At 39.4% G+C, this 18576-nt stretch overlaps 1 protein-coding gene across 3 annotated transcripts in view; it reads right to left on the bottom strand.

Annotated features, from left to right (window-relative positions):
- Window positions 1-6081, bottom strand: part of FSHR (follicle stimulating hormone receptor) — a 178790-nt gene extending 172709 nt beyond the window's left edge. For 2 of the 3 annotated variants that reach the window (XM_007450286.1, XM_007450285.1), the window contains exon 1: window positions 5809-6081. In XM_007450286.1, coding sequence (XP_007450348.1) covers window positions 5809-5960 — 152 coding nt within the window. In that variant the 5' untranslated portion in view covers window positions 5961-6081. The remainder of the gene's footprint in view (window positions 1-5808) is intronic. The other variant, XM_007450287.1, reaches the window with a different exon arrangement.
- Between the last annotated feature and the right edge of the window lie 12495 nt (window positions 6082-18576).

Raw genomic sequence — 18576 nt, 5'->3', positions numbered from 1 at the left:
TCAATTGATCTCTCTGATTCATTGAAACAGCTGAACTTTTAGGGTTCCTATTTCTTAGAGGTTTTCATCAATCTTAGCATTCAGGAGATACAAAAGTTGGCTCATGCTGTATGTTTTCCAGATTTGTGATAACAGGATTCTGTGATGGCTGTGTGTTGGCTCTAGCTGAAAAGAGAGCCAGCTCTGGGAGAGGGTATGAAAGAGAGTAGACGCTAGGTAGGCACTCCTGAGACTAAAAATATAATCGACTTCAGGTCTATGGCAAGGGTTTGGTTGCTTTACTCCAAAAGAGTTTTTGAACATCCCTTGAAGACTTTCAGATCAGTTGCCATGTTCCATATGAAAGAACAAGGTAATGACACGTTCAGGTCAGAGACCTAAAACATGCTCACAGATACTTCAGGGAGAGGTCAGATTAAGAAGAAACATCCAATTCTCATTATAATCATCAGATCCTAAGCAATTAAAAATAATTACTCTCTTTCCTAGGTGACCTTGTGGGATATATAAGCTAGAATCTAGTCTAAATAAAGCTAAATTGGGGAGTTTAAATCTAACAGCTTAAAAATAAATAGTCCAATCAACCACAGTGACTGGATAACCCAATTAGTGGTTTTGGAAAAGGATAATCAAACGATAAATGAATTTTCCATTTGCTGCCAAGATTTCCTGCTTCTGAAGCTTAGGCTTCTTTGGCAGAAGACTTGGGGGAGGAAGGACAGCACTGACCTTTAGGTAAAAGCAAGGGGATTTTATCATCACCAAGTAGTGCAGATCTACACCATCAAACTCTTACTTTTCAATAGCTGAAATGACTCTGTAAATTAGAGCTCTTAGCCAATTCTCAGAGTAGAATTTACCTTCTACTTTAAAGAATTTATTTCCCCTGCAATATAATTTTTACCTTTCCCCTTTCAAGTTACTGCATTCTATAGCCGTTCCTTTTTCTGATTCCTCTGCAGGAAATATAAACCTTCCTTACCCCAGTCCAATTAAATTTCCAAGTGTTGGACATATAGACATATCATTTCTCACTAAAGTAGGTGCAGGGTTTTGTTTTGAGAGGAAAGATTATGTATGCTTTAGCATGAAGACTGTGCTGTTTGTTTCTTTCAAAGAAATCTCTAAACAAGACAGTAAGAGTCTCCAGATATGGGCACCCAGAGCAATCTGCACAGTGGGGTGTTTGGTTTTAATATCCAGGCAGGCTACAATAATCAAAGCACATCTGGGAAACACAAGAAACCTAACATTCAGGGTTTGGAATTTGACCTTAATTGGCAAAAATTATATTTCTTTGAACATTTTTGTCTGGTTTAAAGTGATTTTGTTTAGGTAGTTTCACTCATCCTTTCAGTATTCCTTTTAGAAATAGACAGGTACTATTAAGTCAAGAGAACTGAGTGGCGTGCCTAAAATACAGAATATTCAGCTTTTAACTTAGTAGACTTTGTTTCTAGTCTATGTATCTCTCTTTCTGAATAAATTAATGGATTCCAGAATGATATACAGGCATTTTTTTAAAAAAATAAACACATAAAAAAGCGAAGAAAACAAGGAAACTATCAAATCCTATAGTAGTTCACCACAGGGAGAGCAATAATCATCTTTTGTAAGACTCTTTTCTTCGATACTGAGGAGCGGAGCAAATAAATAGATGCAATTCCCCCTTATTTATTGTACCATTTGTTCTACATGTAATCGAGGCCCCAGAACCTACATTGCATTGAGCCAGGCACAATAAGGAGTAAGTAATAAGGAAATTTTCACTTCAGTTGCGGAAATAAGATACATATGAAAAATTAAGGGCAAAGCAAGATTATAAAATGAACTGCACCGGGATTCAGATTAAATGAAAATGTAATGGTCAGGGAAGCAACCTTTGAGTAAGCTTCTGATAAGTAGGTTGGATTTCCAGAGACAAAGAAGAAATTGAAGATTACATAAGCAAGTGGTATGACATAAACACCCCGGGACACAAACTGAGCTTGAGAGCAAGTCTTTATCAGCCTGGCGGAGTAGATGGCTCCTGTTGGTGAAAGGTGAGAGGTAAAGTCGGAAAGATGAGCCACGGAATGATTTTGAACTGGGGAATCATAACATGGTGGCAGTGGTGTTTAATGGAGAAGCCTAGAATGACGGTGTTCAGGCTGGTTTGGAGAAGAGAGAGATTGGTAGCAAGGAGGTAGATTAGCACGTAACTATTTAATCCAGGCTTTAGATGTTCAGATCCCAAACAAAGGTGATGGCAATGAAAAAAAGAATTGCTTCTTGTAGCAGTACGAAGGGAGTTTGTAAAACTGATTAGATGTGGGCAATTGGAAACATGAAACCTACATGATGAGGTGAATTGAATTATCAATATTCAACAAATGAAGACGTCAACAGTGGCTTTAGTAGTTTTGTAATCCATCCCTTTCTACACCTCTGAAAGAGTAACACCTAGTTCTGTTGTGGCTTTAGTCTGTAGTTCAGAACCGTCTCCTTCATGAGGACACATGGTGGTCCTAAATAGTTGCTTGTCAGGCATAAAGCAATGAAAATCAGCCAGAGGTCCATCTTTAGCTGTTATTGAGCATCAGGGGATCTCAATCCCCTGGGCTGCAGTGCAGACTTTACAGGGGATCTGTACTGGTGGCTGGGGTTGGATAGACCAACTTTGAACCAGCCTTTCTCAAAGTGTTCTCAGAATATTAATCCTGGAAGACGCTCTTAAAGAAAAAATTCTGCAGTTGAAATTGTTTGCAAGCATCAAAAAATCTATTTTCCTCTTGGAGATCCCAGAACCTTATTGGCATAGCGAAAGGCTTTCCTTTTGGCGTAATACTGATAACATCCCTCCGAACGAAGGACCTACTAAGGAAAGACTAAACTAGTTCCTATCTAAACAATAGTCTGTGGTTATGGGATACGGCTAGTGATCTAAACCAAAACAGCAAAACAAGGAATATATAGCAAAGGAAGAAAATAAAAGGGAAAAATATAATTAGATAATTAGAAGTTAAGTGCTGGTCAATTGAGATGGCAGTGAGATACAGGAACTTGCTGTGAGGAGAGGGGTCAACACAGGCAGCCTGTAATATAATCTCAGTACAGATCTCCCTACGCCAAGAATGGGCATCAGTGGAGTCTTTTCTTCTAGTATTGTGGTCATGTGAGCCTGCTGGAGAAAAAGATATCTGTGTCCACACTGTCACTTAGACTTAAAATTTCAAGTTTTGAATGGGTGTTCACATTCTTCTTAGAAATTCTCACTCCAGGAAGAATTAAGCAAGATCAAAGGGTCCTTTCTAGATTCATTGACTGCCCCCCAGGTAAAGCTGAGTTTCTAAGTTAAGTCTGAAATCAAAAAAAATCCTTTGCCCATGGTCAGGATGAAACCTGCTCCTTGAGTTCTTGGAAAATATTGAAAGCCTAGAGGAACACATTTTCTTACTCGGAAAGTAAGTGCGCGGAGAGGGAGTGCTCCGGCCACTGGGAGGAGGAGGAGGAGGACTATTCTTAAGCCAGTGGGTTGCTGTAAACTATCTCAAAGTTATGAAGAGCTTTACATCCAGTTTTCAAAGCATTCTCATTCCTGTTGATTCATTTGATCATCCTGAATGCCCTCTGTGGTGTTTTTTTCTCTAGTATTTTACAGATGACGAAAGCAACAACAGTCCCCCCCCTCCCCTGCCACTTGCGAGGCATTGTGCTGGATGTTTTAATACTCCATTTAGTCCTCACAGCAACTCTGAAAAAGGTACACGTTGCAATTTCCATGATACAGCCAAGAGCCCACGTGATAGAACAAAAAGCAATGTCATAGTCTGGGTTAGAACCCAGGTCTCTTGCGATCTGGAGTCCACACTCTTCCATCTCTGACTTGTCATAATCAATTAAAGGCCCACCTGTGACTATAACCTGAGAATTCCCTCCATTCCTGACCCTGCTCACCTAGTTGAGTACTTTATTCACGGTGCTATGTTGTCTCAGGCTGCCTAAACCCTACTGAAGCCAGAAATAATTTAGCCACTCTCAGCTATAGTCTAAATCAGAAGTGGGCATTCCACAGACTGTGGCTCACATCTGGCTACTCCCTGTTGTTCTATGCAGAATGAAAAAAAATTCTCTCTTCTAGTAAAGAGATACCAGAAAGCAGACAGCCTAACACAGAAGGGAGTTTTGGATAGAGGAGTATCACCGTAAAATTAAGTCTCGTTAGAGGCTGTCTGCTTTAGCGACTGGTTGGCACTGCTTGGCCCATGGGGAAACATTGAAAAAAGAGAAGGGCCAGGAGAGGTAGAAATTGTGCGTGTGTGTTGGGGGGCTATATCATGTAGCGTTCACCACCATCCACTAAGGAGGTCGTATTAAACCCCCTAGAAGTTAGGGACTTGAGGCTCAAAAGAGGTTAAGTAATTGTTCAAAGTCGCTTAGGAATGGGTGACTTCTTACAGGAGCTCAGGTATACCGGCTTCCTCCTGTGTTTATGATCAAGTAACAAAGCAGACTGTGCATAGGTGCGTTCTTCCTTATAATCAGGAGTAGCTGTCCATCTGAGGCGGTTCAGCCAAAACACGCAGTTGGTCACTTACTTTCCCTGGCGCTGCAGCTGCCTTTGGGTAGGAATGGAGGGCTTGTGATGTCAAGGGAAAAAGGAGCAAGCAGAACCGAGTCAGTCTTGCGGCCATTTGTCCCTGAATGAAAATCTTAAGTGCAACACCATCGTGTTTGAGTGTAGCTATGGCAATTGGTAAACAAAAAGGTGACCACCTTCTGCAGTAACATAAGAGTCATGCATAGCTTTGGGGAACCAAGGTTAAAACAGGCTTCCAGAATAGCAGCTTCTCTTTAAAATCCTTGGGATAAAACCACTGAGCATATCTACAGTCTCTCAGCCACGACTTGCCAGTTCTCGGGGGAAATATCAATAGTAATTGGACAATTAAACAGTTCTGCTTTCCTCTTGCTCTAATGCAGTAGATATGGGACTTTAAGGGAAGAACAGTTGACTGTGAGTCAAAAGCCCTGCTTTCTAGTTTAGGCTCTGTCTCAACTCATTGTGAGAGTTTGGGCAATTCTCTTTACTCTCCAGACCCCGGATTCCTCAATTGCAAAATAAAGAGACAGAGTGAAATGATGTCTAAGATCTTGTCCAATTCTTAGAGTCCGTCTACTGCCTATTAAAATAGTTCAGTAAAAATCTAAAGTTGGGAATCACATTTTCCCAGGGGTATGAAAGATTATCCTGTCTCTCTCCGTCCCTCTCTGCCTCCTTTTTTCTTTTCTTTCTTCCTTTTTTCACATCCCTTCCCTCCCTTACAATTCCTTTTTCCCCAGGAAGCAGAGTCTCAGTTCAGGGATTACTTGCTGGTGCCTCCAAAGCAGTAGTGACTCTTGCCTTCTTGAATTCAGTGTCCTCAGGAAACACACTGCGCTTTCCACTTAAATCGAAGGCATCTTTCTCCCTCCAATCCTAACTCTTCTAGGTTTCTGATTTTTCTTGGTTTTATTTTTCTGGTTTCACCAAAGAGTCTATGGCACCCAAGAGCAAAAGTGTTGAAAACAACGAAAATCTCTTCCCTTTGCTTTTGGATTTGGGTCTCCGTGCTGCCCTTCCCCGACAATTCTGAGACAAAGTTTCACTACGATCCTTGGAGAACCGCAGGGCGGGAGTGTTGGGCCGGGGGAGTTTGTTTTATGTACGCCTTTGGTCAGGGCAGAAATATTTTAGCCCAACAGTTATCAGTCCAATGTGAAAATAACAATAGCATGCAACACACAAATACCGGCCACGCTGTCGTTCCCACTGTCTCTGATACTCACAGTTCAACCGCATTCCTGGGGAGGTCAGAGGGAATCTCTGTCACCTTGCTCTCCTGGCAGAGGAAAACCCTGTTAGAGCAGTGACAGATCCGATGATGACATCCTGAGCCCAAGCTCAGGAATGTGAGCAAGGCCACCAGGAGCAAGGCCATGTTTATTTATCCATCCACCTGCTTTCTTCCTGCATCTGCAGAGAAAAACCTGCACAGGTTTCAGAGGCTCCCCACTGAGCCCTCGTGAGAAGAGATCTGCCTTGGGAGCTGGTAGGGTCACGTGACCCACTCAGGGATGCCTTCCCCCCCACCCTTCGGTCACTTCCAGACAAATAGCAAAATGCCTGTGTGCTAGCATTGATTTTAGGGGAAGCAAGATAAGTTACTCCCTTATCTTTCTTGATTGAGTTTATTACACCCTGACCCAAGGAAGACAGCAAATAGAACCTTGATGCATGTCTGGAATAGTTTATATGAATTTGACTGTAGAAATGTCCTTCCTGGTCACTATTTTTTTCTCAAACCAGTGACATGACTGGTCACTGACTTTGGCTTTCTCCAAAAAAGACACAGTCTGGAATGTGAAACATCACTAAGAGTGTCACTGGGTGAAGGGCAGGGACCTGTTCCCAGTCTTGGCCTCAGCGTCTTCCTCTAGTCCACTTGATATAAAACCAGAACTTCTGGGTTGTACTCATTGAGCCTCTTCCTTGCTGGAATTACTAACCAAAAATGGTGTTGCTCAGAAGGCAGGCAGTGGGTTAGTGAGCCCCAGGCAGATCGTGTTAGGTAGAAGGCACTTCTGAGAGGGGAGTCCACAGAGATAACTGACTCATCTGAGTGACCTATGGAATGGGCTGTGTTTTCAGTGGGGTTTAGTAGATGCCAGCTGTCCACTCTCTATGGCATGGCCTTTCTGGCTTCTCTCATTTCCTGGCTCTGAAGATTGCCTTTGCCTTTCGGAAGCTGGCACAAATGAATTTATTTAATCTATGCTTTTAACTTAGTTTTAAATGTTCTCTGTAGGTGACGAGCGTGGCGCTTTTGTTGACACTCGCCATCAAGGAGATGGCGAGGATCTGAGGAACGTTTGGCCACCCTGTCAGTAAAGGGGCCTTCAACTTTCAACTCCAGAACCTATGAAGTTTAAAAGGCAGAATATTCTCTAAGATCCTGCCTAAAGCTTATTACTTGCTAAAATTAGCTTCAACACTATCTTTAAGTAATTAGTTGCATAAAATTGAGTTATGTGAAAATGCTAAGCAGTATATATTGATCCCACTCCTTTCTTCCTCTCTACTAGCTCGTCGAGGAATAATGACATATGATGAATGGATTAAATAATCATTAAGGGAAAAACAGAAGCAAGTGACTTTTAGGGTGAAGTTGTTCCCTGGCTTCTTCTGGGAGCAACTGATTCATTCTAACTCCAGGACTGGAAGGTCAAGGCAGTATCTATATAGACTCTATATGCCAGCAGTTTTGGCTAACATGAGCGGTTAAATTATTTCATTCACCAATTGATGCATGGAGTCATAGTCTTTTAGATGTGGAAGGGTCTTAATTCAATAAATTAACTAAGGCTTAAGTTTACTTTAAAATATCCACATTGATTTAAAGGGGTTGACTTACCTCTGTTTGAATAACTCCACTGACCAAAAAACTCATTACCAGTTGAACTTCTCACCCATACACCTACCCCACAAATCCCCACTGAGATGTTGGAGAGCTCTAGTTATAACTAAATCAGTCCTCATATAATGAGCATAAATTTGAGCATAAATGAGTTATAAATTTTTTTTAACTGAGATTTTGATTTTAAAACTATGTCCTCTTCACAATTGACAGATGACATATATAACGTAAATGTAAATTATTAAGCAAGATGATAGGACAGTTGTAGACTGAAGAAATAGATGCCAACGACATTGCATCTATGTAGTTGTTTCTCCTTTATCCCTCTCATGTTCCTATGCCTAGAAGTGGCCCTTAATCTGAATTTTGTGTTTATTATTCCTTTGTTTTCTAAAATTAATTTTATTACCAAAGTATGCATCTCCAAACAGTATATTGCTTAATTTTGCTTGTTTTTGAGTTTTATACAAATTGTATTTCTCTTTTTTTTTTTTTTTTGCGGTACGTGGGCCCCTCACGTTGTGGCCTCTCCCGTTGCGTAGCACAGGCTCTGGACGCGCAGGCTCAGTGGCCATGGCTCACAGGCCCAGTCACTCCACGGCATGTGGGATCTTCCCAGACCGGGGCACAAACCCGTGTCCCCTGCATCGGCAGGCAGACTCTCAACCACTGCACCACCAGGGAAGCCCCAAATCGTATTACTCTTAACTAGTTTTTGGTTACTTGCTATTTTACACTATGACATTTTAAAGGACCATCCATATTTCTTTATGTAGCTGTAGTTTGTAAAATTTCACTACTGCATAATATTCCATTATATAGATATACTACCATTTATGTTTTCATTCTCCTGTGATCTTTCTTTATTCTGAGGCCATAAAAATATTCTCCTATGTTTTCTTCTAAAACTTTTATAGTTTTATTCTGCACATTTAAGTCTTTAATTTATTAGGTATTAATATTTATGTGTGGTATGTGTCAGGAACTCAATTTCGGTATTATTCAATGGCATATGGTTTTTTATCCACATGGATAAACAATTTTCCCAGAACCACTTTTTGAATAGACCCTCTTTTTTTTCTTTCATTTGTAAATTTATCACATCTCAAGTAACTACTATTTTGCATAGGTTTGCATTTAAGCTCTTTTATATATAGCCCATCATCCTTTTTACATGCACCAATGCTATACTGTCTTAATTACTAGAACTTTAAAATCGTCTTGACATGTGGTAAGAAAAGTTCTTCTTTTCTAATTCCTTCCTTCCTCCTTCCCTCTCCCTCTCCTTCCCTCCCCTCTCCCTCCCTCATTCTCTCTTCCCTCTCTCTGTCTCTCTCTCTCCCTTCCTTTCTTTTTCTTCTCTGGTTGGGATACCCAGTGCAATGATGAGTAGAAGTTATGATGAGCATTCTTGTCATGTTCCTGATTTTAGAGAAAATGTTTTCTAATTTTTCACCTTTAAAATGATATTTGTTATAGGCTTTTGATGCCTACTAGGTTAGATGTCAGGTTAAAGATTGTAGAAAAGTTTTCTAAGAAATTTTTTCTTACCATGAATAGAAATGAATATCATCAAATGCCTTTTCTGCATTTGTTGTACCCCTAACCTATTAATTTGCTGAGTTACAATGATAATTTTATACTATTAAACTCCTCATATTCCTAGGATTAACAGACTTCGTTATGAGTTACTGTTATTTTATACGCCGAGAGATTTGACTTCCTAGTATTTTATTTAGAATTTTGGCATCTGTGTTCATAAGCAATTTGTAATTTAGTAATGAGTAATGTAATTTCTAATTTTCCTTTCTCTTGTTGTCCTTATATGGTTTGGTATCACGGGTGTATTTACCTCACAGACTGAGTTGGGCCATAATCCCTCTTACTTTGCTCTTAGGAATAAACTGTTTCAGATTAGAATAATCTATTCCTTGAAAGTATGGATTTACTTGCCTGTAAACCATCCAGGCCTGGTCTTTGTGTGTGTGTGTGTGTGTGTGTGTGTGTGTGTGTGTGTGTAGATTTAAAAATATTCGTTCAACTTCTTTAGTTGTTATTGGGCTATTCAGGCTTCCTATTTCTTAAATTTTACACTCTAAGTTTTCAAGGAATTTTCCATTTCATTCAAGTTTTTAAATGTATTGTGATCAAGGTTTTTCGTATTCTTTTTAAATCTTTTAAAAACTATTCCTAGTGTTCTTTATTTCTGTCCATTTTCTTTGTATTAGCCACAACCTTGCCAAATTTTTTTCTATTTAATTGTCCTCTCACGGACTGACTTCTGCCTTTGCCAGTCATATTCTATCTCTATTTTCCTTTTCCACAATTTTTCCTGTTTTCTCATCTGTTTTCTTTTTGCTCTTTTTTTTTTTAAACCTCTTATTTGGATGTCAGTTCATTCGTTTTTCAGCCCTTCCTCCTTTCTAATATATATATGTATACTTACATGTAAGTGTGTGTGTGTGTGTATATACACACACACACACACACACACACACACACACATGCTTAATCTGTAAATTTCCCTGTAGTCTTTGCCTTAGCTCTATCCCATAAATATTGATGGGTAAATTTTTCATTATAGCTAAGTCCTAAGTATTTCTCAATTTTCCATTATGATTTCTTCTTTAACTCCCAGATAATTGAGATGTACAGTTTTGAAATCTACAAAATACAGATATTTAAATGTATCTGTTTGTTATTGACCTCTAATTCAAATTGCGTAATGATCAGAGAATGTGCTATTGATTTTTCCCCCAAATATGTTGATATGTTTTTATGGCTCAGTACAGGTAAGTTTTGTAAATATTCAATGTGAGCTTGAGAAGGATAGGCATTCTCTATTTACCTGTGACAGGCTCTATATTTGTCCCATAAATCCAGCATATTATTATTTTCCTAAAATTGTCTATATATCAATATTTACTAACATTTTAAGTTTTAATTAAACTAATGAAGGGATTTCTGTTGAAATTTCACATGATCAGAATGACACAAGTTGTCCCTATATTTTTCTTCACATATAAATGATACTTGGGGCATACACCTTTAGAATGGAATATATACATGGTGAATTAAACCTTCTCTAATTTTGTAGCATCTTACTGTACACATAGTATTATCTTTTATCTTAAAATCTATCTGTCCGATATTAACATAGAGATACCACCTTTTCATTTGATAAATATTTTTCTAGTATAATTTTTTCTACCTTTGTGCTTTCAACCTTTCTGTGTCTTTATGTTTTAGGCATGTCTTTTATAACCACTGGTAGAATTTTATAACCACTTAGCTGAATTTTTTGTTTTAATACATTCTTACAATCTCTTTTAACAGATGACCTTAATAATTTACATTTATTCTGATTATTGATCCATATGGATGCTTTTTTTCTGCCATACAGCTTGCTTTCTACTTTGTTCTAATTTTACATGCTCCATTTTTTTCCCTTTTTTGTCTTTTATTTGTTGAATCTTGTGTGTTTGTCTCTTTTATTGCTTTGTTTTGTTTTCTTATTCTATTGTGTTCCATCTACCATTTTGGATGTTATAGACTCTCCTTATTAATTTTAATGGTTACTCTGAAATTTTTACCTCATACTTTAACTTATACCTTTTATTTAAAAACTTTAATTTTATCAGTATTTAAAATCCGTTCCTGAAAGATGCATGGGCTTTAAATTTTTAAGCCTACTCACTGGCTAGATAAAACATATTTTTTTGCTGTCAAGTATTTTAGTTCTGTCATTATTATATATCTTCATTATTTTATACATTCAATATTTGCTTAGATTCTCTGCCACTCTGGACATATTAATGGATCTCCAAGGAGTTTGTATTCTCATTTGCCTTTGTCAGTACTGCATTGGAAAGCTTTGAGAAGCTTTGCTTATGACCAAATATAATCTCTTTCCAAAGATAAGCCTCAAAATAATGCAAGACAGCTATTTTCAGGGAAATGCTGGTAAATGTTTAACAATCAGCCTTCCAGGGAAAAAAGGCCTTGTTTATAGTGTTTGTTAATTTCCATGGTGTAAATTCTCCTGCCATAGCTTATATCAAGCTACCAATGTGATGTCAGCCAGCTTGCTAAATTCCTCAACATTTGTCTATCTGCTCTTATGAGTTGGTAAGAGCTGGTTCTAGCACATCACTGGCTATTTTGTACCTCTTGAATCATCTTTTTACTTGTTTAGATGATCCCTGATTCCTTCAAGCCATTCCTTACCTGACGTAGCTTTGAGTGTGTGATAGTTTATCTGGATCTTCACTTTAGAATAATCTCCAACACGGGTTGCTATATCTCAGGGGCCAAAGCCTAAAGTGTTGTTTGGGGTTGTTTAACATCGTCATGAGTTCTGTGAGCTTTATGAGAGTCTGGCTGGATGGGAAGTGTTGTAGGGTGTGAATATATAGACGTACTCTCAGAAGCAGCTGTTTGGAATTGCGGTCTTCTCAAATGATCGGAGAATTGGGCATAGCAATTGTGGCAGCAGTGTTTGGCTCTGATATTGGATACTGAAGGGAAAAACCCTTCTCTAGCGTAAAAGGGAATCTAATACATGGAAAATGAGGCTCTAAATGAGCTTACCAGGAGATTAGTGGTGATAAACCTGAACTAAATGCCTTATTACTGAGTGTTTAGTCCTGGAAAATTATGTGGGACACAGATCTTTTTCTTCCCCTGTATACCTCCCACCAAACCCTCATCATTCTTTTTATCCTGTCATTAGCTTCCCTTGCCTTTTCTGTTACTTATTCTATTTCGAGAAGAGCTTTCTTTTGAGGTCATTTGCCATTTCTTCCTTGCATCAGACGACACCTTGTATTCGGCACCGCCGTCAGCTTGCTCGGATTTCCCTGTAGATTTCTGCGAGATTAAGAACAATGCAAGCATCAGGTGATGATGATTATGATTATGGCTGTCGTCTTAAGAATGTGTTCTTAGGAATCTATCTCTTAGGAAATCAGGGTCCCTTTTAGCTTCCTGATTTCATAAGTTAAAGTTTGTCAGATCACAAAGGTCTTGAACCTCAGAGATGAGGTAGCCTGTCTGCACCATTGGAATGGAGGACTAAATGCAGTTTCTTCTGGCGGCTTTTATTCTGTGGACTCTGATGGTCTCACACAGCTATGTGCAGTTCTTCACCCAGGAAAGTTTGTCACAGGTTGGAAATTTGAAGCGGCTTATAAATCTGAAAAATTAATTTCCAAACCAATTTTCTTTTCATGTCACGGTAGTCATGTAAAGATAGGGTCTCTGGGGTCCCTGGGAGAACATCTGTGTGTCTGCTGATTGGGCAGAAAGCTGTCCTATTGATGGAGATAACTTCTCTTGCAATCTATTGGTCATGCCAAGTCACAAGGCTAGATCAGATTCAAGGGCTGGGAAACAGACTCCACCTTGGTGAGAGGAACACAAAGGTACATGGCAAAGTGGCGTGCACACACAGGGGGAAATAATTGCAGCCACTTCTGCCAATATTTACTGCAGGTATCTAAGCATTTAGAGAGGACATCATTGCTTGTGCTAGGTAATTTTTGCTTCTTCTTTTCTTAATGTTTTCCAAAGTACCAGTTAGGACAACTAATAGAGATACGGACGATGACAATGTTGAAGGTTCATTTTCAGCCTTTAGTAGTTTGTTCAATTATTAACTAACCATGTTGCTGCCCCAAGAAAGACAATAATGTAAGCTGGTCGTTTTAACACTATGATGTTTTAAAATGACCAAAGATATTTATTTTCCATTCAGAAATTTGTACTTGGTAGGTTTGTGTTTATTTAAAAAACCTAAATTCCTTTTCTCCTTTTATACATTGTTACACTGTAATTTCAGTTGGTCATGTAAATCTAATGTAGACTTGCTATAATATTAGTGGCCTTAGTGAAGTATACTATGAGACTTATGGCAGGAATAAAAATTCCTTGTGATATGACAAGAGCATAAAGGTATCATTTGTGAATGTGCAGTAAAACATGATAATCTTTGGACACGAAGTCTTTCAAGTAGCAGCCTTGAATCCACTTTATTATTTAAGATTATATTATAATCTTAATTACAGTTCCTATTATACTTATTTTTTTATACATTAAGCTTTATTTATTGACATTTTATTGTTCTATCATATAATTTCTAATAAGAATTAGATGGGATTATGTAAACCTGGTAGGGCATTGCATAGGAGCCTAGCACACCAGCCCCACCAGTCATACCTGGCACATGTTTTCATATTGAGACAGACAGTCATTTAGGCCGTAATGTTAATGAACCCTCTTGGGTTGAGCAGTGCACGACCTGTACAGCTGCACCTGACAGTCCTACACCAGGGAATCAGGATGGGTACCAGTGATTAGTGCTTGATCCGGTGACAGTAAGTTTATTGGACAGCAGCAGTGGAGGCTGAGGAGAAGCACTTTGACAAAGTACTCAGAGTGCTGGGGTGGTGGTCCAGAGGAGCATCCTTTAGGACATCACACAACTGATCATCTGCATTACCTGTTCCTAAGGTCAAGAAAGGAAGAAGCAGTGCACTGGAGTTGGGAGACCTGGGCTCTGTCCATAACTCTGTCACTCCTGTGGCAACCCTGGAGATTTTTAATCATCTGAAAGTCAGTTTCTTCTCCAACATGTGAGTGTAAACACTTAACCTACAGGGCTGTTGTGAAGACAGCCTGGGATTCACATGTGAAAGCACTGTGACAGAGCCTGGTGTCAATGTGTGCTATTCTTCTTGTGGCTGTTGTGATGAAAAGGAAAGGTAAACAGCTCATCACTGGAGGAGAGAATCTTTTTCATGACGATTTTCCATTTGGTTTATGTGGTGAGGTGGTAGGCGAACAACTTTGGCTGCGTGATTGTTTAACCCTGTGTGCCCCTGACCTTGTCTGAGCCAGTCATCACCATTACTCCAGGGGCAACACCGACCTTCACGGACCCTTGTCTCCCCTTCTTGGACCCTTTCTCCCACTCAGGACTTGGGGAGTTCAAGGCCAACCTGTTGTGGGCAGAGAGATGATGTAGCCTCCCAATGTGTCCTTGACTGATTGGGTAACAAACGAAGTATACGGTCAAAGCAAAAATGTTACAGTGAAGACTAATGATAGGTGAAGGGGAGGCCTGTTTGTAAGCCTGATGGCCAATTGGTGCCACTTTTGAACAAACAAAGCGGAGTTTGAAATTCTTGCATTAGTTTAATTTCTCATAGATGTGGAATGTCTCAGGCTCTTTTAAAAACACAATGGGGGGGCGGTGGAAAGATGGCGGAGGAGTAAGACGCGGAGATCACCTTCCTCCCCACAGATACACCAGAAATACATCTACATGTGGAACAACTCCTACAGAACACCTACTGAACGCTGGCAGAAGACCTCAGACCTCCCAAAAGGCAAGAAACTCCCCACGTACCTGGGTAGAGCAAAAGAAAAAAAAAAAATCAATTAAAAACAGAGACAGAAGAATAGGGACGGCACCCGCACCAGTGGGAGGGAGCTGTGAAGGAGGAAAGGTCTCCACAGACTAGGAAGCCCCTTCGCGGGCAGAGATTGCGGGAGGCGGAGCGGGGAGCTTCGGAGCCGCGGGGGAGAGCGCAGCAACAGGGGCGCGGAGGGCAAAGCGGGGAGATTCCCGCACAGAGGATCGGTGCCGACCGGCACTCACCAGCCCGAGAGGCTTGTGCGGACTTCTAGAGCAAGATCTATGATTTTTTCCCCTTTTCCTCTTTTTGTGAATGTGTATGTGTATGCTTCTGTGTGAGATCTTGTCTGTATAGGTTTGCTTCCACCATTTGTCCCAGCGTTCTATCCGACCATTTTTTTTTTTAATTTTTTTCTTAATAATTAATTTTAATTTAAAGAACTCTGTTATACTTTACCTTCTTTCTATCTTTCCTTCCTTCCTTCCCTTTTTGAGACAACGAATCGTCCCAAATTGAGGAGGTGGACTTGGAGAGCAAGTTTTATGATTTTTTCCACTTTACCTCTTTTTGTGAGGGTATATGTGTATGCTTCTATGTAAGATTTTGTCTCTATAACTTTGCTTCCACCATTTGTCCTAAGGTTCTATCCTTCCCTTTTTTTTTTCCTCTAAATAATTATTTTTTTAATTCAATAACTTTATTATACTTTATTTTATTTTACTGTATCTTCTTTCTTTCTGTATTTTTTCCTTCCTTCCCTCATTCCTTCCTTCCTTCCCTCCTCCCTCCCTCCCTCCTTTCTTTCCTTCTTGCCTTCTTCCTTTCTTTTCTTCTTTCTTTCTTTCTTCCTTCCCTCCTTCCTTCCTTCCCTCCTCTCTTTCTTTCTTTCTTTCTTTCTTTCCTATTTCCTCCTACTTATACTAATTCTCTCTACTTTCTCTCCCTTTTATTCTGAGCCGAGTGGATGAAAGGCTCTTGCTGCTCCAGCCAGGAGTCAGGACTCTGCCTCTGAGGTGGGAGAGCCAACTTCAGAACACTCGTCAAGAAGAGACCTCCCAGCCCCACATAATATCAAACGGCGAAAATCTCCCAGAGATCTCCATCTCAACACCAGCACCCAGCTTCGCTCAACGACCAGCAAGCTACAGTGCTGGACAACCTATGCCAACCATATAGCAAAACAGGAACACAACCCCACCCACTAGCAGAGAGGCTGCCTAAAATCATAATAAGTCCACAGACACCCCAAAACACACCACCAGACGTGGACCTGCCCACTAGAGAGACAAGATCTAGCCTCATACACCACAACACAGCCACTAGTCCCCTCCACCAGGAAGCCTACACAACGCACTGAACCAACCTTAGCCACTGGAGACAGACATCAAAAACAACGGGAGCTACGAACTTGCAGCCTGCAAAAAGGTGAACCCAATCACAGTAAGATAAGCAAAATGAGAAGACAGAAAAACACACAGCAGATGAAGGAGCAGGATAAAAACCCACCAGACCTAACAAATGAAGAGGAAATAGGCAGTCTACCTGAAAAAGAGTTCAGAATAATGATAGTAAAGATGATCCAAAATCTTGGAAATAGAATGGACAAAATGCAAGAAGCAGTTAACAAGGACCTAGAAGAAATAAAGATGAAACAGACAATGATGAACAACACAATAAATGAAATGAAAAATACTCTAGATGGGATCAATAGCAGAATAAATGAGGCAGAAGAACGGATAAGTGACCTGGAAGATAAAATAGTGGAAATAACTACTGCAGAGCAGAATAAAGAAAAAAGAATGAAAAGAACTGAGGACAGTCTCAGAGACCTCTGGGACAACATTAAACGCACCAACATTCGAATTATAGGGGTTCCAGAAGAAGAAGAGAAAAAGAAAGGGACTGAGAAAATATTTGAAGAGATTATAGTTGAAAACTTCCCTAATATGGGAAAGGAAATCGTTAATCAAGTCCAGGAAGCACAGAGAGTCCCATACAGGATAAATTCAAGGAGAAATACGCCAAGACACATATTAATCAAACTGTCAAAAACTAAATACAAAGAAAGCATATTAAAAGCAGCAAGGGAAAAACAACAAATAACACACAAGGGAATCCCCATAAGGTTAACAGCTGATCTCTCAGCAGAAACTCTACAAGCCAGAAGGGAGTGGCAGGACATACTGAAAGTGATGAAGGAGAAAAACCTGCAACCAAGATTACTCTACCCAGCAAGGATCTCATTCAGATTTGATGGAGAAATTAAAACCTTTACAGACAAGCAAAAGCTGAGAGAGTTCAGCACCACCAAACCAGCTTTACAACAAATGCTAAAGGAACTTCTCTAGACAAAAACACAAGAGAAGGAAAAGTCCTATAATAACGAACCCAAAACAATTTAGAAAATGGGAATAGGAACATACATATCGATAATTACCTTAAATGTAAATGGACTAAATGCTCCCACCAAAAGACACAGATTGGCTGAATGGATACAAAAACAAGACCCATATATATGCTGTCTACAAGAGACCCACTTCAGACCTAGAGACACATACAGACTGAAAGTAAGGGGATGGAAAAAGATATTCCATGCAAATGGAAACCAAAAGAAAGCTGGAGTAGCAATTCTCATATCAGACAAAATAGACTTTAAAATAAGGACTATCAGAAGAGACAAAGAAGGACACTACATAATGATTAAGGGATCGATCCAAGAAGAAGATATAACAATTGTAAATATTTATGCACCCAACATAGGAGCACCTCAATACATAAGGCAAAAACTAGCAGCCATAAAAGGGGAAATCGACAGTAACACATTCATAGTAGGGGACTTCAACACCCCACTTTCACCAATGGACAGATCATCCAAAATGAAAATAAATAAGGAAACACAAGCTTTAAATGATACATTAAACAGGATGGACTTAATTGATATTTATAGGACACTCCATCCAAAAACAACAGAATACACATTTTTCTCAAGTGCTCATGGAACATTCTCCAGGATAGATCATATCTTGGGTCACAAATCAAGCCTTGGTAAATTTAAGAAAATTGAAATTATATCAAGTATCTTTTCCGACCACAACGCCATGAGATTAGATATCAATTATAGGAAAAGAGCAGTAAAAAATACAAACACATGGAGGCTAAACAATACACTACTTAGTAACGAAGTGATCACTGAAGAAATCAAAGAGGAAATTAAAAAATACCTAGAAACAAATGACAATGGAGATACAACGACCCAAAACCTATGGGATGCAGCAAAAGCAGTTCTAAGAGGGAAGTTTATAGCAATACAAGCCCACCTTAAGAAGCAGGAAACATCTCGAATAAACAACCTAACCTTGCACCTCAAGCAATTAGAGAAAGAAGAACAAAAAAACCCCAGAGTTAGCAGAAGGAAAGAAATCATAAAAATCAGATCAGAAATAAATGAAAAAGAAATGAAGGAAACAATAGCAAAGATCAATAAAACTAAAAGCTGGTTCTTTGAGAAGATTAACAAAATTGATAAACCATTAGCCAGACTCATCAAGAAAATAAGGGAGAAGACTCAAATCAATAGAATCAGAAATGAAAAAGGAGAAGTAACAACTGACACTGCAGAAATACAAAAAATCATGAGGGATTACTACAAGCAACTCTATGCCAATAAAATGGACAATCTGGAAGAAATGGACAAATTCTTAGAAATGCACAAACTGCCAAGA

Source organism: Lipotes vexillifer, unplaced genomic scaffold, assembly GCF_000442215.2.
Source record: "Lipotes vexillifer unplaced genomic scaffold, Lipotes_vexillifer_v1.1 scaffold392, whole genome shotgun sequence".
Classification (NCBI taxonomy): domain Eukaryota; kingdom Metazoa; phylum Chordata; class Mammalia; order Artiodactyla; family Lipotidae; genus Lipotes; species Lipotes vexillifer.
The sequence above is the reverse complement of the archived record's forward strand: the minus strand, read 5'-3'. Positions and strand labels throughout refer to the sequence as shown.